Here is a 25,731-nt window from a genome sequence, read left to right on the forward strand (position 1 = left end):
TTAAAGAATAAACAACTCTTTATTAACCAAAGAATTATATTTTTATACCTTTAGAAACAACTTTTCCTGCATTAACTTTTAGATTATTATTTAACATTACATCAAATTCAGCCATGTGTATTAGTCCTCCACTGCTTCTTTACAATCAAAGTATCTGCTTATTTAATAAAGAATGAAGTACTTTATGTATGTGTCTAATGTTTCTTCTTCAAGTACACACATAAAAGATGTAAAAAGAAAAGGTCAAGTATAGGGCTGTAACAGATGTAGAAATTTTTTTATGAAGTTACAGAATCTCCTAAACAGAAGATTTCCTTCTGATTTAATTTTAATATTACATTACAATTCTAATGTACAAGCATTCGGTTACATTGCTTGTTATTAGAGAATCTAGGTGACAAAACAAACATACATTAAGAGCCTAATCTTGCTCTAAATGAAATCAGTGGCAAGATCCCCATTACCTTCAATGAAAGCAGGATCAGGCCTCAAATTTGTACACTGGTTAGTAATAAGGACAGTACATTTTCAGATTAAGAACTATTATCTGTAAATAAGTCTGATCTGACTGTAAGATGTATGAACTACATATTGGTCTTAGTAACATTAAACCATAGACACTGGATTTTACTATAATACTTGAAGAAAACTTATTGCATTAAGCAAGCAGAGAGAAGAAAACGGAGTCTTCCATTCCAAAAATACAATTAAACAGGGTATGTTATGTGTAAGAATAATAATATTAAATAATTTAGGGATCTGCAGGGGAAAAAAATCAATATGGTTTAAGAGTAAACATATTTTAAAGACGCCTCGGAGGTTGATATGATTAAAAAAGTGTACATCTTGGCCATGAGAAGTCAAACGCTGTAACTTAAAAATACTAATAGATTCATTGTTCAGGCTTATATTTATATATCATCTACAATTCTTTCCAAGTAACAAAATGGTGCATGAACTTTGACACAGATAATATACATTAAGATGTTTACTTTTCCCAATAAATCATTCAGTCTGTTTTCGCCTAATAATTTTAAGCCAAGGAAACTTTTAAAAAAGAAAACAAAACGTACAAACAAGAGAAGAACTTTGAAATAGTAAAATTTTCAAGGGAGCTCAACAATTTTTACCTTTACCAGATCCTGGATTCCTTTAAATTAAAAATCAGGACACAAAATGATACAACACAGCCACAAACTTAGCTGATAGAAGAATAAGAATGACTACAAGTAGCATTTCCTGCACATATGTTTTTAAAACTATCATTTACGGAGGGAATGGTGTAATTATTCAGCATTTAGTTCATATACTTTTACAGTCTGTTGAACCAAATTTGATTCCCAAACCAATCTGGTTAAGAATGCCAACAGTCATATCTATTGTCCATACAAGGGAACTGCAGTATATTGCCACAGAAAATAGAAAACCCATCATGCTACTTAACTCTAGCCCTAGTCTGGAGAATCTGCAATGGTGAGAAATAATGGGTCACACCTTCAGTGGAAACACACAAAGGATGTAGAACCACTTAGGAGATACAATATAAAGCCACTGAAATTAATGAATTATGTACAGAAAATCAACTATCCAAAAGTGATAAATAAGAATGTCGATAAACTTAAATTTTACTTAAAAACAAGTTACTTGACTACTTATTTTTAGACTCCGTTAACATTCTGAAATCAGGGCAATCACCATGAATCTGGCGATTATACAATAGCATGTAAATTACATGCTATTTAATAATTTTAAAGTGTAATTTTAAATCTAATTTCACCAAAACCACACCGGTATTGCTTCAGCCACAAAAAATAATTTTACAAAAAGTGAATTGAGTTTCTGTGTAAACTGTATTGCATGGGTAATAGATGTAGTTTCACCACCAAGCCTGCTGAAAAGTTTGAGAGATTAGCATAATTGTAGGAAAAAAACCTTGGAAGGCAAAATATTGTAGTTTACAGTATACAGGAAAGTGATAACCCAATAAAGTGCTTTTCAGTGGTAAATATTTTCTTTTACTGCTCAGACCCAGATAGAGTAGCCAAAGAGATGGTGTCTTCAAGAACAATCAGCGGTCAAATGACTAGACGAGCAAGGCCCACTAATACTTAAAAACCAGGGATTGGTCTTATACATAACGATCCAGCACCATTATCTTCTCTGAAAAAAAAACAACCACCAAAACAAAAAACCCATCCAAATCATTATACAAGCCATTTATCTTTTGCTGGTTTTGATTGGGACGTGCGATCCTTTCACATTGAGGTTCTCCACAGAAACTTCGGGTTTTCTGGATCCTGCAATCAGTGGTTTTGGGTGGGGTTTCTCCCTGAAACAAAAAAAAACAAAACACAATCAAAACCATTGTATGATACTTGGAAAAAAAACCTGGCTAATGCATCATATTGTTCACCATTTACAAAACACATAATGGATTATCTAGTTATTTTTAGGTAAGCCTTTATTATATGTATTTTAGCTATTTTACAACTTAGAAACATCCTCTTCTGGTAAAACTACTAACATGTTTCAGTGAATGAGAAACTTTAGCAGCCTCGGCTTTTTGTTGAGTTTATTGTGTACCTATGTATTTGATAAGAGACAGCTGCAAAATGGCATGTAGGCAGAACTCACTGAAGTGAATGGGAGCTGTGCCTGATTAAAAACTGAGCAGTAATCAAGGGCTGGATTTGTCTCAGTTTACATAAGCACAACTTGCCCATGGAATACTGCAGGACGGGCAAATGCAGCCTCTGCAGTTTGGCAGTGTTTCCCTTCTAGGACTATGCAGAAGTGACACATGGAAAGCACTCTGCACGGTTTGGGAAAAGGTGTAGCTAGCACTAGTGCTTCTTACCACAGTATTCCCTACTCACTCCAGAAATTAGTTTGAGCCAACATTAACTCTTGCTGCATAACCTCCATGGTCGATACCAAGCAGCTGACAAAGGCAGCATACCTCCTACTAGAGCTATGCTGATAAGAAAAGACCAAAAGAGCAGCATGGGGAAAACAATCTATGCAGGACAGACACCTGCATCCATAGATATGGGGCATGCTCCTCCCAACAGATTCCCTGGTCTCTGGGGTTGGATTGCCTTGTCTCCTCCTGAACCTGTGCATCTCACCACAGGAGATACTGCCAGGAGAGGAATACAGCAATTTTCTTCCTTCTCCTGCTCTTTTCCTCAGGGGGATGGACCAATCCACCTCTGAGTAAAGAGTTAAGGATTCAACCTTAATGCAGTGAACCCAATTTGCACGTGATCAGTTCTCTCTCATTGTTTGAGATAAAAACATACTTATCTAAAAAAATAAAATTGTAAAATTTACAAGTCGAAATATAACCAAATAGGTTAAATAGTCAAAACTTCTGAAAGCCACACCTAGTATTTCCTCAAATTTTAGTTATATCAAAATACTACTCTGAATTACACTTCAGCTACATAATCTCTGAAGCAGAGAGTAAGTATATTATTTCTTCTCAAGGTTCCTAACAGGAAGTTCTTATTAATGAAATAGGGCATAGTCTTTCCTTTTTCTTAGAAGAAAATGAGCGTATCAGCACAATTAGAGCCATTACAGAAATCATTTCTACCTCCTTGATGCATCTTCCCTGCTTATATGACGGTTACTTCTGTGTTTTGGAGCTTCTAAATTGCATCTAGCTCCAGATGTTCCAAACTTCATAATCTCCTTCTGCCATTCCTCATCAAATATGTGGGCCTCAGCTGCAAACAGTTACAAACATTTTTGTTTAAACTCGATGAAAACATAGGAGAGAGTATTTAGCTACAATTGCTACATCCCGAACCAAAGCAATTGCATTAAAACACAAAGTTTTGTAACTGGAATTTTTATATAATTTAATATATTAATGTCCATTCAAAACCATAAAACATTACCACTCAGATTACCCTCAAGTATGACCAAACACCGCCGCCGCTGCCCCGCCCCCCACCCCCGAATAGTATTTTCAAAAGTGACTGATGATTTTGGGATCCTCACGTTTTAGGTGTCCAACTTGACACCCACTGAAGGGGCCAGATCAACAAATCAGCACTTCCTAAAAAATCAGGTGTGTGCTGCAAGACTTACATTCATCCAAGTTGATAAATTCTTGATTCAGTTCTCGATCACCAGTTTTGTTGTTCTTTGATTTTTTAATTACATGGGCACGATCATGAATGTGATGACCAACAGCCATTTTTTCCAGCCCACTTTCAGAATCTTTAAGTGCTTTTCTAGTCTCTCTGATCTGCTCAAAGAAGGGAAATTAGAATCATAGAATCATAGAATCATAGAATATCAGGGTTGGAAGGGACCCCTGAAGGTCATCTAGTCCAACCCCCTGCTCGAAGCAGGACCAATTCCCAGTTAAATCATCCCAGCCAGGGCTTTGTCAAGCCTGACCTTAAAAACTTCCAAGGAAGGAGATTCCACCACCTCCCTAGGCAACGCATTCCAGTGTTTCACCACCCTCTTAGTGAAAAAGTTTTTCCTAATATCCAATCTAAACCTCCCCCACTGCAACTTGAAGCCATTACTCCTCGTTCTGTCATCTGCTACCATTGAGAACAGTCTAGAGCCATCCTCTTTGGAACCCCCTTTCAGGTAGTTGAAAGCAGCTATCAAATCCCCCCTCATTCTTCTCTTCTGCAGGCTAAACAATCCCAGCTCCCTCAGCCTCTCCTCATAAGTCATGTGTTCTAGACCCCTAATCATTTTTGTTGCCCTTCGCTGGACTCTCTCCAATTTATCCACATCCTTCTTGTAGTGTGGGGCCCAAAACTGGACACAGTACTCCAGATGAGGCCTCACCAATGTCGAATAGAGGGGGACGATCACGTCCCTCGATCTGCTCGCTATGCCCCTACGTATACATCCCAAAATGCCATTGGCCTTCTTGGCAACAAGGGCACACTGCTGACTCATATCCAGCTTCTCGTCCACTGTCACCCCTAGGTCCTTTTCCGCAGAACTGCTGCCTAGCCATTCGGTCCCTAGTCTGTAGCGGTGCATTGGATTCTTCCGTCCTAAGTGCAGGACCCTGCACTTATCCTTATTGAACCTCATCAGATTTCTTTTGGCCCAATCCTCCAATTTGTCTAGGTCCTTCTGTATCCTATCCCTCCCCTCCAGCGTATCTACCACTCCTCCCAGTTTAGTATCGTATATAGTATATAGTATAGTATAATTATATTGTAATTGCTACTTCAATTGAAAAAGCAGATTATCCAAATTAGTTTTCAGAGTTTTATTTTAAACTCAAAACAAATTTGCTTTAAAATGAAGTTTATGAAAAAAACAGATGCTTCCTACTGAATCTATTTTTGTTGCACTGGCTGAAAGACTGATAGCTCACACAAAGTATTGAGCAAACAATACTCATCCCACTATTAGCAGACAGGAAAGATAATATTACCACCCAATGTTTTTTAAGAAGAGAATATGCATGCAGGTTATTATTAATTGTTTCAAAATCTGTCAGAGCCCAGCCTAAATATAACCCCTGCAGAGAGTCTTAAACATTCTCCTTGACAACAGAACAGATAAGTATGTGTTGGTATTCTCTACATGAAAGGGCAACTAATTACGAGGCTGTCACATTGACTGGTCTGAAACCTCTTGTCCACTGCTTATCACTGTGTTCATAGGTATATTATTAGAGCCTTTCTGATAACTAAGTGCTGGCTTGAGCTCAGACATGATTGGCTGTGGGATATTTTCAACAGACTCATACTGCTTGCATATAATCTTTCATGAACATTGCTCGAGGGTTCAAATTTAAATTTGAATTTCTTAGCAGAATTAGATGCACAACAGCTGCAACGAAGGTAATGAGAGGGCATCTTCATCTGAAGCATTATGTAAGCATTTAAAAGTCAAGTACTTAGGCTCAACAGATAATTCGAAGTAGCTATTTTGCACTATTATGGGTACATAAAGTGATTTGAGGTAAAATTGTGTATAAATGCAGACTTTTTTAGTATCTTACGATTGCAAATATTTAGGTGTAAATATATCCCAATAGGCAAAAGGAATATAACATTATACACTGGCTCAAAAAGCAGCAAATGCAGAACTGGTAGCTGTATCACTCACCTATTCAGCTTTTGAGAAAATGGGTATAAAAGTAGCTTTAGTAGGGGGGATAGCACAGGATATAATGCCTTAAAGAGTATTTTCAAACAGTATCTACTCTAAGATATAGCAATGGTGTAATAGAGTGTATATCTTTCTAAATTATGGAAACAATTTACCCCAGTAAGCATTTTAAAGGAGACTGAACTTGAGTCTGCATTAATATACAGTCTGACAATTTAACAACACTCTTCAGCCATGTCTCAAGAATACTTACACCTCCTGGAGCTGTGCGAGTCTGAGCTGAAGCTTGGAAAACCTTTGGTGGTTCATCACCTATCTTGGAATAGGTCATCACAGAAGAAGAACTGAATGAGTGTGCATCTGGATTGAGTGAGAGATGATCCTGAAATTGATATACTTCAAATTAATAAAAATATTAAAACTGACAGATAACTTAAGAAGAAAGAACAGTATCCCACATTAGACACCTTCTCCATTTTCTCAATATTCCTTCTCAATATTACTTTTGAGGAATTATATCAGGAAAAAATAGGGGGAAAAGAGCCTGAGTTTGCAATATCCTCTGTATTTGCCAGTGAATCTTGCTTTAAGCCCTGAGCATGCAGACTATCCACACAAAGGGACCCCTCTGCCCACATATAGCCCTACTGACTTCAATGGGATGTGCTTTTGTAGAGTTTATTGCAGGACTGGTACTTCAGAAGGGAAGGAACTGACTTTGTGTGTGTGTCATATACAGAACAAAGCACGCAGTCTGCACTTAAATAATAAAAAGGTCATGTAATGTATTTGGGAGGATAAAGGTATCAAAATGTTTGTGTGTTCTATTGTCTTCAGTACTGATAATGCCAAAACTGTTTTACCAGAGCACTTTAATAAATTAAACACATTTGACCACATTCTACTCCAGTACATAGACATAACTGGAGTACAACTGATAGTATAAAGAATTAAAACAAATACTTTCTGGGCAAAAAAAAAACCAAACAAAAAAACCCCCACATTTTCTCTCTGCACTTCATAGGGAATCATAATATGGCTTTTTATAGGACTTCCCGAATAACTGTTTTAAACACTATTATTCTGTTTGTGACGGGTTGGATCATAGGAAACCCCTTGGGACTGCCAGCTGATGTGCTGAGACTAGCCCTGAGCCTGTTTCCCCGGTCAGTCTGGGACTTCAGTGCCCTACCTGGTTTGAGCCAGACATGCTAGCCTGCTGCAAACCCAGACCCAGGTCTGAACCACGTCCCCTAAAAGCTGTGGGCTTATCTGAAAACAGCTTAAGAAGTGTTCCTGTCTCTAGCACTCAGATGCCCAGCTCCCAGTGGGGTCCAAACCCCAAATAAATCATTTTACCCTGTATAAAGCTTATACAGGATAAATTCATAAATTGTTCACCCTCTATAACACTGATAGAGAGAGATGCACAGCTGTTTGCCGCCTCCCCGGGATTAATGCATACTCTGGGTTAATTAATAAGTAAAAAGTGATTTTATTAAATACAAAGAGTAGGGTTTAAGTGGTTCCAAGTAATGACAGAACAAAGTAAATTACCAAACAAAACAAAATAAAACACACAAGGCTATGCCTAATACAGTAAGAAAACTGGATACAGATTAAATCTCACTCTCAGAGATGTTTCAATAAGTTTCTTTCACAGAATGGACGCCTTCCTAGTCTGGGCACAATCCTTTCCCCGGTACAGCCCTTGTTTCAGCTCAGATGGTAGCCAGGGGACTTCTCATGATTGCACCCCCTTTGTTCTGTTCCTCCCCCTTATATGTGTTTTGCATAAGGCGGGAATCCTTTGTCCCTCACCGGGTTCCCACCCACCCTTCTAAAAGGAAGGGCACCAGGTTAAAGATGGATTCCAGTTCAGGTGACATGATCATATGTCACTGTAAGACTCCAAGCCCTCATTCCTCCCAGCCTGACTCACAGGAAGGCCTGCAAGCAAACAGAGCCATCCATAGTCAATAGTCCTGGTTGATGGGAGCCATCAAGATTCCAAACCACCATTAATGGCCCACACTTTGCATAATTACAATAGCACCTCAGGGTTATATTTCATCTTTCTAGTTTCAGATACAAGAGTGATACATTTATACAAATAGGATGAACACACTCAGTAGATTATAAGCTTTGTAATGATATCTTATAAGAGGCCTTTTGCATGAAGCATATTCCAGTTACAGTATATTCACACTCATTAGCATATTTTCATAAAATCATATAGAGTGCAACGTCACATTGTTCAATATAAATAATACTTTTAAGACTGAATTTTCGAAATGTACTTACAAAATTTCTTTGCAGTTCTAACATACTGTTTCTCATGTTTGATATAGTTCTGTCCATTGCAAAGAAAGGATCCTTGAAATCTGAATTCTGTTGGAGGAGAGAAATTATTACCTACAGGGGAAAACTATTGTTTGGGGTCTCTGTACCTTTAAACCTCTCTTTGGTGACTGACTGTCAATTCTGGTGAATCAATCCAGAGAATCAAACAAACTAGAAATGCAATATGCCTCTCCATCCCTTAGAACCCCAAGGTAGACAGAGCATCTCTAATCTGCAAATCTCACTGGTTGCATTCATGAACATAAAGCAGTCAGCCAGGAAAGGACAAGAATGAGGATTTAGAGTGGACTCCAAATGTAATCAGTGAAATTCTTCAGACATTGTAAGCAGTTGTTCAGCAAATGTCTCATTAGGTAGTGCTATGAACTCCATAGAGCAGGTGTGGGAAAACTACAGCCCGTGGGCCAGACCCGTTGGGGAGTGGGGTCTGGGGCTTTCCCTGCTTCGGTGCGCTAGCCAGGGTGCAAGGTTGGGGGCCACATCATGCGGCTCCCAGAAGCTGCAGCATGGCCCCGCTCTGGCACTCCAGCAGCGGAGCAGGGTAGGGGGCTGCTCCATGTGACTCCCGGAAGCTGCGTCATGGCTCCCTCTAGCTCCTGTGTCCTCCAATGGCTCCCTCTGGTGCTCCAATAGGAGCAGCAGAAGCGGTGTCTGCAGATGGGGCAGTGTGCAGAACCCCTGACCGTGCCTTCGCATGGGAGGTGGAGAAGGGACATGCCACTGCTTCTGGGAGCCGCTTGAGGTAAGCGCCTCTCTGAGCCTGCATCCCTGAGCCAGTCCCCATGCCCCAACCCTGATCCCCCTCCTGCCCTCCAAACCCCTTGATCCCATCCTGGAGCATCCTCCTGCACCCCAAACCTCTCATCTCCACCCCCACCCAGAGCCCACACCCCCAGCTGGAGCTTGCACCCCTTCCTGCACCCCTGCCCCCTCCCGCACCCTGAACTCCTCATTTCCAGCTGCACCCCAGAGCCCACATGCCCAACCAGAGCCCTTGTCCCTCCCGGACCACAACCCCAATTTTGTGAACACTCATGGTCCGCCATACAATTTCTATTCCCAGATGTAGCCCTCATGCCAAAAAGTTTGCCCACCCCTGCCATAGAAGGAGTGAAAGGCAGAATGAGATACTCTAGAGGCATTTTCAATAAAACAAAACAAACAGTATATTTTTAATACTATCATAGCTCTTTAATATAGGAAAATCTGAAATCCACAATAGGATAATTTACTAAATGTAATAGCTTTAGACATCCACAAAATTTTTTTGAGCCAAGACATTTCCTTCACTACAAACTAAGGCAACCAAGTTTGAAAACGAGACTCTATATACCTAATTCAAGAACAATCCTAGTGGAAAAAAAAAGTTATTTTGTTTTATATCTAGCAGTACATGAAATCAATCCTTGAATAGACCTGTTTACTTACCAAGATGCATAACCAAAACAAGCTGTAGTGGACTGTCATCTCATCTATGTGTATTATGAAACACTGAGTTATTTTTCAAAAGGAAAACAGAGGGCAATGAGAAAACAAAGAGGTGGGGGAGGAGGAGGTTTCAAAACCAGATCAATTTTCAAACTGAAATGTACAATAAATTCATAATCTCATTTAAAATATGCAGGAAATATATTTAATTCCTTATAGAATCATAGAAATATAAGACTAGAAAGAACCTCAAGAAGCCACCAAGTTCAGCCCCCTGTGCTGGAGCTGGACCATATAAACCTAGACCATCCCTGGCAGGTGTTTGTCCAACCTGCTTTTAAAAATTTCCAGCAATTACGCGGATTTTCAGAGGAGGTTGTGGAGACTGTTCCAAAGCTTAACTACACTTATAGTTATGAAAAATTTTCTAATATCTCACCTAAATCTCTGTTCCTGCAGATTAAACCCATTATTTCTAACAGTAGACAAGGAGAAAAACTGACCACCGTCCTCTTTATAACAGCCTTTAATATATCTGAAGACTTATCAGATCCCCCTTCAGTCCTCTCTTAAAGACTAAACATGCCCAGTATTTTATCCTCTCTCCATCGGTCAAGTTTTCTAAACCTTTTTATCATTTTTGTCACTCTCCTCCAGACTCAGTTTGTCCATATCTTTCTGAGGGGGTGGTGCCCAGAACTTCAACTAGGCCTCACCAGTGCTCAGTAGAGAAGGACAATTATTTCCGATGTCTTACATATGTCACTCCTGTTAGTACACCCCAGAGTGATATTAGCCTTTTTCACAGCTGTGTCACTTTGTTAACTAGCATTCAATTTATGATCCACTTCGATCCTTTTCAACTGCCACCTAGTCAGTTATTCCCCATTTGGTTGTTGTGCACTTGATTTTTCCCTTTCCAAAATGTAATACTTTGAACATGTCGTTTTTAAATTTCATCTTGTTTTCAGACCAATTCATGAATTTGTCAATGTCATTTTGAATTCTAATCCTGTCCTCCAAAGTGCTTGCAATCCCTTCCAGCTTGGTGTCATCTGCAAATTTTATAACCATTCTCTTCATAATCCAAGTAATTAATGAAAGCATTAAACAGTAGTGGATCAGGAAAGACCCCTACAGGGTTCCACTAGATACTTCCTCCCAGTATGACAGCTAACCATTGATAATTCTTTGGATATGGTCTTTCAACCAGTTGTGTTTCCACTCTATAGTAATTTCATCTAGATCACATTTCTTTAATGACATACCAATATTTGTTACCCATGGCTAAACTTCATTAGGCAGAAAGAGGCGTGGAATGGTGTTCTGATCAGAAACAGACATATCAAGAAACATTTGCTTGACAGACCTTTGAGTAGACTCCAATTTTTGTAATTCTCAGTCACAAGACCTATATTTACACATCAAATGCATTATATCTCCTTTGGATAAAGCAGACAGTGGACCTAAGAGAAGCAGGAGGTATATGAGTGACTCCTTTCTGACTAGCAGGCACCACATTGGGTTAACCTAATGAACTACTGGAGGCTTTAGTTGTTTCATACGTACTGCATAAGTAAGCATTTCTTCACAGTTTAAAAGTTAATTGCATAATTCACAACATATCGTTTCAGGAAAGCACTATGGAAAAATGATTTTCATGGTCATCCTGGAGAAGGGTTGGGAAGGAAATCTTTGCACATCACTGACAAATGACTCAGAATTAAAATGCAAAACTATAAAGTGAGCAGCTAATCCCAGTGCGGCACAAACTCTCCTTATGAGAAAACATGTCCATATCAAAAGGGACGGCCTGAAGGAGAAAAGTGAGCCTTTGCAAATGGTGTAATTATTGTCAAGGGTCTGAAGAAAATCCAGTGACATAGGCTTGTTCAGGTTAAGTTAAGTTTAGCATCTATCTCTGTCCTGACAGGGAAGAAATTACAGGTTGTTTCTATACTGCTCCCTAAAATATACTTCAAAACATACAATTATGCTGGCTGAGTAAGTTTAATTTAAGGATGTCCATTCCCAAAGCCAATTTAAACACTTACACATATGGTAAATACACTGTCACCAAAATTCCATTTTTGAATTTGATTTGAAAATCATGACTGTTTCATTAAGAGTGCAACAGGCAGATCAGACTAGTGCACACTTTAGAGTGAGAGATAGATTTTCCTTGTCAAAGGAGATGTTATCAATGTTTTTGGGTCCCACAAGTTCTCTACTCTCTTCTTTCATCCAGAAAGTCTAATGGTGGCCATGACTTTCACATTCACTCACATATACAGGAGATATTATTGCTTAGAAGGTTCTTGACAGTGTTATTTTCTTTCACCATCAATGAAGAAGCTAATGACACTACATCTGTCTACTTTTGTTTTGGAGAACCAGTATCACTGATATCAGCAGGAACATGGTATAGCTATGGAAACATTTCCTCGTCAACTATTTAATTGCAGAGCAGCAAGGAGCTTGTGTATCATTTGAACGTCTTATATCAGAATGCTGACTTCCAACCACACCACAAGCTAGTGTGCATGTTCCTGTCAAAGCACTCAGTATTCCATTTTCTTCTGTACTGTACTCTCCACCCATCCTGCAATAATTGTGTCAGAGGCACAATCATTGTGGAAAACGTCTCCATTTGTTAGAGTTGTTCTATGTTGTTTCTGAGTTGGCTACCAAAACTGCCAAAGGGCATGAGGGAGCAGCTCACTGCCTGGAAGAAAAGTACCAGTTCCTTTTAGTTATTGTACCTGTTATGCATCATGCTTAAGAGAAATCCAGTGCACTTTCACATACAGCAACTGAAATAATAGGTTTTTGGTAAAATTTTTAAAAAAATGTCATTTAAGTGGACCTCAGTGATTTATAATATGATAAAACAACATAACACGAAGCAGTTTTCTGTAGACACAGGAGTACAATTATTTCCAAATAAAAAAAGATGACTGCAGCCATGCTGAATAAATCATATTTACACAAATATAATAGAAGAAACATCTGTGTATCATAGCAACCTTTATACCAAAGGTAATTAAAACATAAGGTGTACTTCAAATGTCCCTTGCTTCCCCACACACTCTTAATTCTGCTTATGTAGTAGAGGCAGTTACAGAGAGGTTAATTAAAACCAACAAGTCTGTGTCTGCTCGACATACAAATTTACATAACTAAATTACAAAAGGCTGGCATAAATTTTACGGCAGAAAAATTGAAGTAAGTGATGCATCTGATCTACTCATAAGCTCTCATTTTATGTAATGCAAGAGATTAATGTAGACTTAAAAATGAAATATATACATATTCTCTAAAATATTCATATCCCTCAGGATAAACCAAATCTACTCTACCATGTCAGCAGTTTCAAAGGTCATTGCAAAGAACTTCTAAGTATATCTATCGTCACATTCAGAACAGTCTGAAGACTAATAAATCCACAGTGCATAAATATATTCTTATACAGATGCATAAATAGATGCAGCTATGAACACCATCAGATACAGTTCCTGTAAAACTGACTAGTTGGTCTTGGATATCCCTGTCTGAGAGAACAGTTCAAATGCTGGAAAACAAATTTAAATTTCCAGGAAATAAGGATGAGATGTTAAATTTACACACACACACACACACACACACACACACACAGCGCCACCTAAATACATGTGCATAGCTCATAAGGGTATAACACTTTCTAACAATGCAAGTTCAAAATGGAATACAATATCTGATTGCAGAATATTATACACTGTATGGAGCCATATACATTGCAGCTAAGGCTGACGGCTAGTTTTGGGGAAAAATGCACAAGTAACTGTCACGACTTCCTTTCATATTGAAACAATAATATAGTTTTTGATCATGGTCAATTATATATTAAATATCCTTAATTTTATAATAAAAACGTAAAACCATTTAATATTTGCCTAATAGTTTAAATCCATAAAAAAGCTCTTATTGCACTATGACTGGACATATAGAGAGCCAAATCTGAAGACAATTCATGAAGGTGGCTTGCTCAGTAGTAGAGCAGGTTGGAAAATGGAAAAAGAAATTCAGTACTTTGGAGTTTTTTCTATAGCAATTTTGAATTTTTTGGAACTTTTCTCAACCAGTTCTACTTAATAGCTATGGTAACCAAAATCCAACTGTTTATTAAAAGAAATTAAAAATTCATAAATATGGAAAGATACAGCTCGAATCAGACACACTGAAGACAACTTAAGAAATCAGAGTATTACTGCAGGTGTTAATGCACTGTATTCTTCCACCACCCTCACCCCCACCAAATAAAGTTAAACAAGCTTTGTGATCTGTTTAGAAAACAGTGTTCAAACAAACCTGGAAGAACAATTAAAATCATAAAACAACAAATGCAATTGCTCCCAGATTGTTGCAACATACATTTTATTCCTTTTTAAAATGAAGCTTAGGCACTATAATTTACTTAAATACAGTAGGAATTATACTTTCATTAATGACTGGATAATTTACCAGCATGAAATCAGACAACAAAGTTTTGAAGCTTTTAAATAAATTAATTCTTCTCAAAGTGTGTAATTTAAATCTGTAATAAAGACACTGATATGTCTCTATACAACATCTAAGGAACCACCATCAGGTCACAGTATCCAGCTCTAAGTTTTCTGTGTAACTTGGCCACTGTTTTAGGGCAACCACAAGGATTTTTTTTTTTTTAATAAAGGATATTGGCGTGACTTTAGGCACCAAGACCAGGCAGATGTATTTTTCTTGGTGCTCTTTCAAACTACTTCAGTGTCCCCAAACACTAAGCTCCTCCCAACCACAACTCATGTTCCTCTGTGCCCCAGATTTGTTGAGATTAGACAGTGAGAAATCCCACTGTGTTTTTGTTTGTTGTTTTTTTAAAATAAGGTCAAGCCCATATTTAAGCATTTGCTGAACTGAAGCCCGAGAGCCTACTCCTCCCACGGACTTTAATGGAAGCAGAATCAGACCCCAAGTGGGTCCAACTCTATCTATAGTTTAAACTAACTTTCAGTTTATAAGCATAGGGGAAAGAATCTGGCAGTTACCCTTTTGACCTGCAGGTGACAGCTTGTGCTCCAGCTATGTTTATTAAGCTCCAAATATATAAGATTGAATTACAGTGACTGATTCTGGCAAAGTTCCACAACCCCCTGTAGTTGTGTTATCCTTGAACTAAATGCCAGTGGTTCATATCTAACTTAAAACAAAGTCCAAATGCTTTGAACATAAAATATATTTGTCATGTTATTTAAAAACATATATCCTTTCTAAACCAAGAAATCAGATTAGATTTAGAAACAGAAACATTGCCATAATTGTCACTGCATGACCCATCAGTTGAAAGTGTACTTTATATAAGACAGACTGTTGCCAATTTTTTTCTCTTTTGCAGAGAGCCTCAAGGATTATTAGATTTCATATCATTCACCTGACCCTCCTTAATTGTTACAGCCATATAACTGGAGGCAAGACATTTAAGAATCAGGCTGAATGTAGAATATGAAGCATCAATTCAAAGTAAAGAAATTGTATAAGGCTTAACACTATTTCAACAGTTTTAGATGTCTAGGTTTCAAGTGCATTTTACACCCATGAAGGTGGAAATTCAAAGTTAATGACAAGCCATTACAATACTTAGGCTCAGACATAACTGAATTAATTATGGAGAAAGCAAGACCCACAACTATTCTGAGGCCAACATCATTTGATGTTGGTAAGTAAGTAAATTAAATGGAAAACCAAAAACTTAGGGCCCACAGCATTATAGGTCTTCTTCTACAGACTGCAGCCTCTCAAGAGCAGATAGCTTGTGGAGGCTTTGGAGGCCAGTAGCTTCAGACAGCTAAAGTACATTGATAGTGGCTAGCCATGAATCATCCAACTTTGCTGATTTAATCTGCCATACACATTTAGGGGCAGATTTTCAACTGGAACAACATTTATGCACCCTCATACTGATCCTAGTAATTAAATGCATAAATTCTTGACTACATTTGTGTGTATAATTACGTAGGCCCAAGAGATGAGTTTATAAATTAAAGGCATAACTTAGATACCCACTTTAAAAGAATCTTTCCTTTAACATTAGGAAATAAAGGAAATTCATATGTAAAAATAAAGAGAAGTTTAGGGAAAACTCTTCCATTGGAAAATTTTATTTCCTGCTATTTAAATATTAGCCACGCACAAGTGTTTACTTCATGACCAGTTCTAACATAAAAACTCACTTGTAGCTGTTAAGTAAAACTCTTCTATAGTGCTTTTCATTCAGAGATCATAAAGCATTTTACTACAGGAAGGCAAGTATCATTATCCCCATTTTAGGGATAGGGAAATGGAAGCTCAGAGAGATTAAGTAACTAGACCAACATCACATAGGCTAACCGTAAGGCCAGGAATTTAACTTTGATCTCCTATTTCCAGACTAGTGTCCCATCCATTAGACCAGGTTAGAGTCTAAAATCGAAGTGTTATGCCAGATACCTGAAATAATTAATTACTGGTAAAGGAAAAAATCCTGAGATTATGAAAGGACTTACTCTCTGATTTCCTCTCAAAGCAACCTGAGAATCACGGTGTCCTCTTTGATCTCGAGCTCTTTCGTCACCCTCCGTAATACTGAGAAATGGATCTCGTCCAAAAGGATCAGAAAAGCTTCTCAGCATTTGACGCATGTATTGATGCTGCGCAGCAAAAGGCTCCCTGGGGAGGAGGAGAAAGAAACAAAGAAAACTCATGAATATTCTTTTAGAAAGTTAACATGTCCAATTCCAAACTATGTAAAATTATTATGAAATAGGCCAGGCCTGACTAGCAATAGCCAGAACTCCACTTAAAGCCACGACACACATTGGTCTCCAGACACCTCATCACCTTGATAGCAAAAACTGTTTTCAATGGACAGCTCCATTGTAATAAACCTTAGGGAGGCAGAGATTTCCACTTATTCCCTCCACCCTGCTGTTCATTTCCCATGTATTTCTGTCTTCTATTCCCCATAGCTCTTTTGCCTCATCCTCCCCATCATCAGCCCCTCTGGCTCTCAACTCTCCATATTTCATTTTCTTCCTCATCACCTTTACTTATGTCTCACATGCTTCAAATCCATCTTCTCTTCAACCCAACCTCATAACTTTTCTGCCTGCCAGGCTTTAATACTATTAACTTTATATATGTTGCCTCACTTCCCCTTCCTTTCACCTGCTACATCTGGAATTCCCTCTCAGTAGTAAGAGCATCACCCCAATTCACTTTTGTCTCCCAGTTGCTCCATAAGTTAACCAAAAGCCTGATTTCTAAAACTTGAATACTCCTATCTTCGTATTAGGCTTAGTTCTTTGCCTCTCCTTTGGTTGTTTCCATCCCTCCTACATTTGTTTTTTCCCCCACCTCCTTTGAGGCCCATACCATTCACTAAATCCATTCCTGGCTCATTCTCCCTTATTGTAAGCTCTCTACTCACCCCTACTTTTCTCTCTTTCCCTCCAAATATGCCCTTTTATCCCCCTCTCCATCTTGGAAAGAATTTTCTCTCCTCTCTCTTCCCACCACCCCTTACTTACCTCTCTAAATCTGATCTTGTTTTTCCCCATACGCTCCAAATCTATATCTTCACATTCCTTAAGAACAGTGAACTCTTCCTTTTAACCTCCTCCAGATCCCCTCCACTCCAGTTTCTAACTTCCTCTACTACACTGAGCAAGGTAGCTACACCTCTCCTTTTAGCTTAATTAAAGGGATACGTCTTAATCCTTCCCCTCATCCTTTTCATGTGTGTCCATTCGGCTTCTGTCTTCAGTCCCTCTTTTTGGCTCTAGGAAACCTTAACCCATCCCATGGTGTTAACTACCTCTATGTGAATTAGTCCCAAAACACCCTCCTAGCCGCATAGGCATGTCGTCTCCGACATCCAATCATCTCCTCATACTCACTGAAGGCTAATTTCTTTCCTTACCACTCTCCATTAAAAATTTTATTAAGATATTTAAAAAAAGTGAATGGTACAGAGTTGAAGCATATAAATTACTTGTTATCAGGGAATAACGTACAGATTACCAAGGGGTGTGAAGTTTGGTTTAGGATTGGATGGCATAACGAATACATAATCTATAATATTCCTGTTTGGGGGTAAAAGGTTGACGGGTCAAAGTACAGACATTGAGATATGAGGGTATGTTGTTCCTACATCCCAAGCTTATAGCCATGTTGCCACCCTTGACTTTTCTCCTTCCCCCATAGCTATATATCTCACTAGGCCCCATAGTGCATGGGAGTTTTTTGTTTATTTGTTCATTTTTAAAACTGACTACGTAAGATTTATATTAAAATCTAGAGTTACATTTGTAATATTGGGTGAAGACATTTGTTTATTAAAAACATGATTTTTAACCAAACAGTGTCTCTTTAAGCTATGCATATACTTTACATCCATGTCCGTGTAGACAAGCAATTCCATGTCTAGAAGTAGTTTTTCCACTGTCAAAAGCAGTCCCTACCCTACCCACATGATTCCTACTTTTAGCTTCAGTCCAAACATGGTAAGCAACTATAAGGCAGCAAGTGTCTTGGCAGTTATTCACAGGATAAATGCCTTACTCACAGTGTGAGAAATATAAGCACAAACAAGTTATCACCTGTACAACCCTGTTCTCAAAACCATAAAGCATAGGAGTGCCACCACAATTTATAATTGCATACATACACTTCCATAAAGCCTCCTCCTACTCCACAGACTTTAAATACATTTAGATACCAAAATACAAAATGCATACACCATTTCTTAAATAATTTAACACATAGCAAAACTATCTGAAGGCTTTATCCATCCTCTCCTTCCCACACAAAGGACAAGTCTCATTCCCTATTAAGCACCAAATGAAATATGCTCAATATGCCAAGCCCAAGAACATACAGGACTTATATTAGTTTTACTTTAATTAAAAGTACAGTTTGTCTAGCAAGTTGCATTCCATTCCATCCCGTGTGGGTATAACTTTCAGGAGAAAACATGTTATGAAAAATGCAGTAGTTACATGTGGTACAACAAAAGGCTTGTTTTTAAAAACCAAAACTACTAGTATTTGGCAATTGATAAAGGTTTTACCTCTGTACTTAAAACGAAGCAAGTCAAAGAAACATGAAAAAACCTGAGGTCCTTACCTTGTGGGAATTGTTGAACATTTTTACTCTAAACATCATTCCTCCAATATTTCTGCAAGAGCATGTGCATATAACAGCAATGCATTCTAAGAAACTTTGAAATATTTCATACATAGCACTTAAAGCACTTTTCATTTAAGGATCTCAAAGTGCTTTACAAAGGTGAGATAGTACCTACGCCCACATTTTACAGTCTAGGAAGCAGACACAGAGAGGTTAAGTGTTTTGTCAAAGGCCACACAATGAGTCAGTGGCAGACCCACAAATAAAACAGAGATCTCCCAACTCCCAGTCCAGTAACTTATGCACAGGATCTTGTTTTGGGATGTGGCTAAACAGGAATTGCTGGTACAATCTTACAAAACTTCCAGGTTTGCTAATAACCAACAAGACAGAAATGGAAAGCTAACAACTCTTTGTTTTGGGGGACACAACATGTTCAGTTGACTACTGTTACATCTCTGAAGATCACAACTCAAAGCATAATTACAGGGATAAAGAGTTAGCTTTGGGTTTTGTTTTTTAAATTTGACTCCAGCCCATTGTTGGTCCTAGCAGGACATACAAGATTTGCAGTGGTACAGTCTGGTCAGTGGCATTATCAGACAGTAAGAGATGGAGAAGCCCATTTAAGTTTAACAACCCATCATGGAAAGAAGATGCTGATTCTTTAATATTTATAACTCATTTGTTGCTCAAGTCTGAGTGTGGGTATTTGGGGGGTGGGAGGGGAGAAAGAAGATGAAGTGATGGCAAGGAGAGTTGACGCCAATTAAGCACATGAGGTTCCTGCATGTTTTGTACCCCTGTACTACAAAACTGACTGACTTTCTCAAGAAAAAAAATTCTTTTTCAAGCATCTTGCACACCAAGCTTCTGTCATTCACATGTTAAAAAAAGTTATAAGCCTCTATAACTAAATTAAAAATGGAAGCACTGATAACTCTGATAGCAAGGCAAATTTGTTGTTCCACTATTGTGCAGTAATTACATTTGCATTATGATCTAATCGGTAGATAAATTCTCAGTAAAGGTCAAATTAAGACTTTGAGAAGATCAGTAATGGGATATAGAATCTTTCTCATCTGAGGCACCAGTTCATACTCCACCCATATCAATAGTAATCAAAAGTTTCTTCAATCTGATGGCTAAGGGGATAACGTGAAGTGATTTTGTATTGGTGTCAGTTCACCTCTCAGACAAATGTTCATATCACAAAATCCTTGTGACAGTTGCAGTAGAGAAGCTAAAGATTCGGTGGGTCTGAGAACCGAACTATTGTCTCACTTCTACAGGCAGGCCCTCCAATTCAGGAACTGGTGTAGTTGATAGGAAAGATAGCCCTTGTTACTGCCTGAACTGTGTATGTTCTGTGAACGGAAGAGGCTCCAGTCGTCTGAACTATTAATCAGGTATAATTCATAATCACTACAGCAAGACAAAATATAAATCATTTTAAAAATGAAAAGGCAGATACTGCAAACACTTATGCAAGCAAGTAACTTTACTCTTGTGAGTAACTTCACTGAGATGCTTACACATGCAGGCAACGTATTTGCAGGACAAAGGCTGAAGTTCCTAAATTCAAGTGCTCCTCGTTCCCAGTTGAAAATAACAATGTTCTCAGAAAATGGTAACAAAAATATTATTGCTACTCTTTATTTCTCACACATTTTTATTCTGAGATGTGTATTCAACCGAATAACCATATTTTTATTACTTTAGAAGATCACAGGGTGGATAAAAATAAATGATTTCTTTTTTAAATTAAAAAAAATCGGATTTTTTTATTTAAATCAGATTTTTTTGATAAAATGCATTTTGAGGGAAAAAGCCTGTCTAAAGATAGTTTTAATTAAGATCCATGACGAGAGATCATGTGATAGATTATAATTTCTAATTCTGTAGTATGAGATAATATATTCATGTAATGTTTAAGAAAAATTTTGTAAATGAGTTCCAATAGTTCATGGATTAGGGACCCAATTTTTTGGGGTTCCAGGGACTTCAGTATAGATTACTTAGGTTAATCTTTCTATCTACCCAGTGGGACTCAGCATCAGAGATGCTTAGCTTTGCAGTTCTCAAACTGTGGATTTGTGTCTCCAGAGATAACATTCTTGTTAACAGCAAAAATGTTTTAAAATAAATATATATAACAACATATAGATATAGATAGATGTGAGAAATAACAGACCTCAACCCTATTGTCCCTCTGCAAATTTGTGTACACAGAGTCAATCCCTTACTTCTCTCTAAAAGTGCAAAATTTCAGAAAGTTCAATGAATAGTAGATTGTTGGGGTTGAATAGATCCGGACAAGGAGAAGAAGTCTGGAGACAAATGTGAGACGGGAGGGACGGGCAGCAGAAACAAAAGTGAAACTGTTTGACCAGCATATTCTAGAAGTCTTGAGGTCTTTCTGCAGGGGCAGGATTTTAGAATTGCACTATAAGAATTAATGTATAATTTGATTTCATCCTGCTAGCCACCCCATTTGAATAGCAGAAAGGAATGACCCTCTGGGACTATGAGATTCTGTTTTCCCATATGCATTACAAATTGGGCCCTCTTTAGTTCTTTGTTTTGAGGTTTAGTTAGTAAGAGACAGGATTCTGTATTGTGTCTATGTTAAGTAGATTAGAGGAACGTTGAAGGCCTGGGTCTCAATGTAAATTGTTTTGGTTATTGACTAAAACTTAGCAAGGTTTAATTTGCAATGCCTTTTTGCTCGATATAAAATACTACTGTTTGTATTCTCAAAGTCTCTGTAAAAGACTGCTTGTGTGAATGAGGAATGCATGCATCAGGAAAAGATAAGGTGTGAAGGCCATTGTTAACCAGATGGTCAAGAAAGGAGAAGCGAAGACACTTACTGAGATTTGTTGACGCCAAAGAACCATCAACATGTATCCATGATTGAGGAAGAGCAAATTGACCACCCTGAGGTGAAGGCTGGCACCCCTTAAGACAACTGATTAAATCGAAATCAGGACAGAATGACCCTCTCAGAGGTGTTTTGGAATGTTAACAGCAATCAATGAGTAAAATCTATAGACTTCAACAGAGAAAAAGGAATATAAGAACAGGGTGCTTTGCCATGGGACTTTGGGTTCGTCTTGCCACACTGCAGGAGCATCAGATCGCGACCAACAGTGCCCTGCTCCCCTCTGCGACCAATCTGTTTGGCCACTAAATTGATCCAGACTCTGGACTGGTAACTATGAACATCAACTGGCGGGTGGGGGGGGGGGGGGGGGGAGAGAGAGAGAGAGAGAGAGAGAGTTTGAAAAGCATATGCTAACTGTTGTATTCTCAATAAATGCGGCGTGCTGCCTTCTTCCCTATAAAGATCCCGTGTGCTTCTTATAAGTATAAGATTTCTGAGTATAGCCTTCATTGATTTGAGATCTACCATACCATTCTCTCACTAGATGGGAAAACCTATAATGGCAGCAGGCTGTAAAAGAGATCCAGTTTGGGAATATTTTAATGAAGTTCCTCTACCTGAGGGTAAGACAGGCATGCGCACAAAATGCAAACAGTATAACAAAGAAATGCAAGGCCTGGTTGCCCGAATGAAACAACATCATGAGAAGTGTTCTTTCTCAGGAGGAAGCTGCATTGAAGATGATGAAAGGAACAGGTCTGAACATGCAGGATCTTCAGGTTGGTAAACTTTTTGATTTCATACTTCTTTCTTAAGGACTGCCTGTCTTCTATCTGGACTATTCTTGAATTCTCATGTTTGAGCAAAAAATGTAGCTGTTACTCTATGGTACTATCATTTTAGATGCAGTTGTGATAAAAAATAAATTGCTGAAATGGGCAGATCCTCCTTTTACATTTTCACCTTTAAAGTAGTACTGAGTGTCAGTGAATGCAATGAGTACTACTAAATGAGCAGTATGGTAATAATAATTAAACAACTGCATTGACTTATTTTGTTTAGGAGAATCCATCCTCAACATATAGGATTCTGAAGACTATCCACCTTCAAGATCACCATCATTTTCTACAGTTTTAGAAAAAACGAGTTTTTGGGAGTGGTTGGGTCATTACAAAACCTAAACTTAATTTCCCCAATACTAATTTCTCCCTACTGTTACTCACACCTTTTTGTCAACTGTCTGTAATGGGCCACTCTCATTACCACTTCAAAAGTTATTTTTCCTCCAGTAGTATCCTGCTGTTAATTGATTTATCTCATTAGACTGACCTCACACTTGGTAAAGCAACCCCCATCCTTTCATGTATTTATACCTGCTACTGTATCTTCCACTGCATGCATCTGCTGAAGTGGGTTCTAGCCCATGAAAGCTTATACCCAAATATATTTGTTAGTCTCTAAGGTGACACAAGGACTCCTCATTATTTTTGCTGATACAGACCAACAAGGCTACCACTTTGAAACCTATAGTTTTAGAGTTATCTGCCAATGATAGTGTTTCAGTCTCATCATGTATGTCACATAGCCACAGTATATCACCTGCAGCAAAAAGAAAAAAAATCTCCATCATCCGGAAACAACCATAGATAAGCTTGTGATGAGAACCAGCAAATTACAAAAAGAGGTAATTGATGAAAAAATTGCCTGGTTTGTTTATACACAAACTCTCCTTTCCATATGATTGAGAACCCACACTTCATGAACATGGTTCAGTCATTAAGACCAGGATACAGTCCACACAACAGAGCAGATGTCGCAGGCAAATTGCTGGATAAAGGGTATGAAAGAGAAATTGAGCAGTGTGCAAAAAGTCTAGAGGGGGAAATTGTTAACCTGAGTCTTGATGGGTGGAACAATGTCAATGATACTGTTGGATGTGCTTGTGTGACAACAGAAGAAGGGAATGTCTTTCTTACAGAAACAATTGCAGAAACATTATAGAAACATTAGGAAATGCACACACAGCAGAATACTTACAAGTAGTAGCAGTAAAAGCTACAACAAACTGTGAAAAAAAATTCAAATGTCTAGTATGCAGCTTGGTCACAGACAATGCTGCAAATTTATCAAGGATGAGAAGAAATTATTTAGAAGAGAGTCCCAAGCTAATAACATACGGTTGCAATGCTCATTTGATTCACCTCCTAGCCAAAGACTTCAGTGTTCCAGAAATAAAGGCTAATGTTGTTGAAATTGCAAAATACTTCCGTAACAACTGCTTTGCAGCAGCTGCTCTGAAAAAAGTGGGAGGAACCAAGCTAACTCTCCCACAAGACTTGAGATGGAACTCAGTAGTGGACTGTTTTGAGCACTATATCAAGAAGTGGCCTAATCTGATCACTGTTTGTGAACAAAATAGATGGCACTGTCACAGCCAAAGTTCTCAACATTCGGTTTAAGAGAAATGTTGAACACATGCTGAGTACCCTGAAGCCTATTTCTGTAGCCTTGAACAAAATGCAGGGAAATAGCTGTTTTATTGCTGACGCTGTTGAAATTTGGAGGGAACTGAATAAGATCTTAAAAAGAGAAATATGCAATGACAGAGTTAAACTACAAACATTAAAAAAACAAATGGGACAAGCACTATCTCCAGCTCATTTTCTTGCAAATATCCTCAATACTCGGTACCAGGGTCAAACCTTAACTGCTGAATAGCAGGTGGCTATGACATGGACATCCAGCAATCATCCCTCTATAATGCCAACTATAATAAACTTCAGAGCTAAGGGTGAACCATTCAAGAAATATATGTCTGCGGATGATGTTTTAAAGAAAGTCACACCAGTGAACTGGTGGAAGTCACTTAAGCACTTGGATTCAGAGACTGTTGAAGTGATAATCTCACTTTTAACAGTAGTAGCTTCTTCAGCTGGCATAGAAAGAATATTTTCTTCCTTTGGACTAATTCATTCCAAATTGAGAAATCGTTTGGGACCTGAAAAAGCAGGAAAGCTTGTTTTTCTTTTCCAGATTATGAACAAACAGGAAAATGAAAGTGAAGACAACTGAGTTAGCTGCAGAAGCCAATATTTTAAGTTTCTCATGTTGACCTGGCTGACATAGTCCATTTAATTTTTTTTAAAAAATATTTCATTTAACTACTTTAGTTAAAAACAATTTTAACAAAAACACACCTGTTTTAAAAAAACTTGAATGTTTAACTAAATTCAAAAATTCATATGGTTGTTTTGTTAAAGTATTACATGTTTGCTGTTGAAGAAAAAAATCCAGAATACATAACGCTGTTGTTTTAGTTATATAAAACAATTTAAATGTCTGTCTGGTGACGTTCTCCTCCTAATACAGCATGGCAAGAAAATCCTCCAAATATAAATGATTAACCTGTTGAACTAGAGATAGTTCACCTTCCAGTGACTTCATAAATATCTGCTTCAATTACCGTTAGTAAATGAAATAACCAAACAATCATTCATTTTCTGATATAGCTGTAAAATTAATCTGAAAAGTTTCCAAAATAAATCACTTTAAAAATGTATAGTGTGTACCTTCTAAAAATGAAACCTACATCTATCTCTGAGTTGTGAAGAATATGTATTAAGGTTATAACAACCAACAAGAATGCACTTTAATGTAGAAATTCATGATTAAATCAAGTCTTCCTGACTAGTGATTTAAATGAAATCCACCCTGGAAGATCATACTTGGAATTAAATTATTTAATTAATTCACTATTGTAAAAT

General features: G+C 37.9%; 1 protein-coding gene across 1 annotated transcript in view; it reads right to left on the minus strand.

The window, feature by feature from the left end:
* Nucleotides 1-25,731, minus strand: part of MLF1 (myeloid leukemia factor 1) — a 33,384-nt gene continuing 7,653 nt past the window's right edge. Inside the window, exons 2-7 of the mRNA XM_077826962.1 lie at nt 16,458-16,620; nt 8,413-8,499; nt 6,362-6,490; nt 4,099-4,258; nt 3,599-3,731; nt 1-2,329 (exon numbers count right to left, since the gene is read on the minus strand). Coding sequence (XP_077683088.1) covers nt 2,218-2,329; nt 3,599-3,731; nt 4,099-4,258; nt 6,362-6,490; nt 8,413-8,499; nt 16,458-16,620 — 784 coding nt within the window. The 3' untranslated portion in view covers nt 1-2,217. The remainder of the gene's footprint in view (nt 2,330-3,598; nt 3,732-4,098; nt 4,259-6,361; nt 6,491-8,412; nt 8,500-16,457; nt 16,621-25,731) is intronic.

This window comes from Eretmochelys imbricata, chromosome 9 (genome assembly GCF_965152235.1).
Source record: "Eretmochelys imbricata isolate rEreImb1 chromosome 9, rEreImb1.hap1, whole genome shotgun sequence".
NCBI lineage: Eukaryota > Metazoa > Chordata > Testudines > Cheloniidae > Eretmochelys > Eretmochelys imbricata.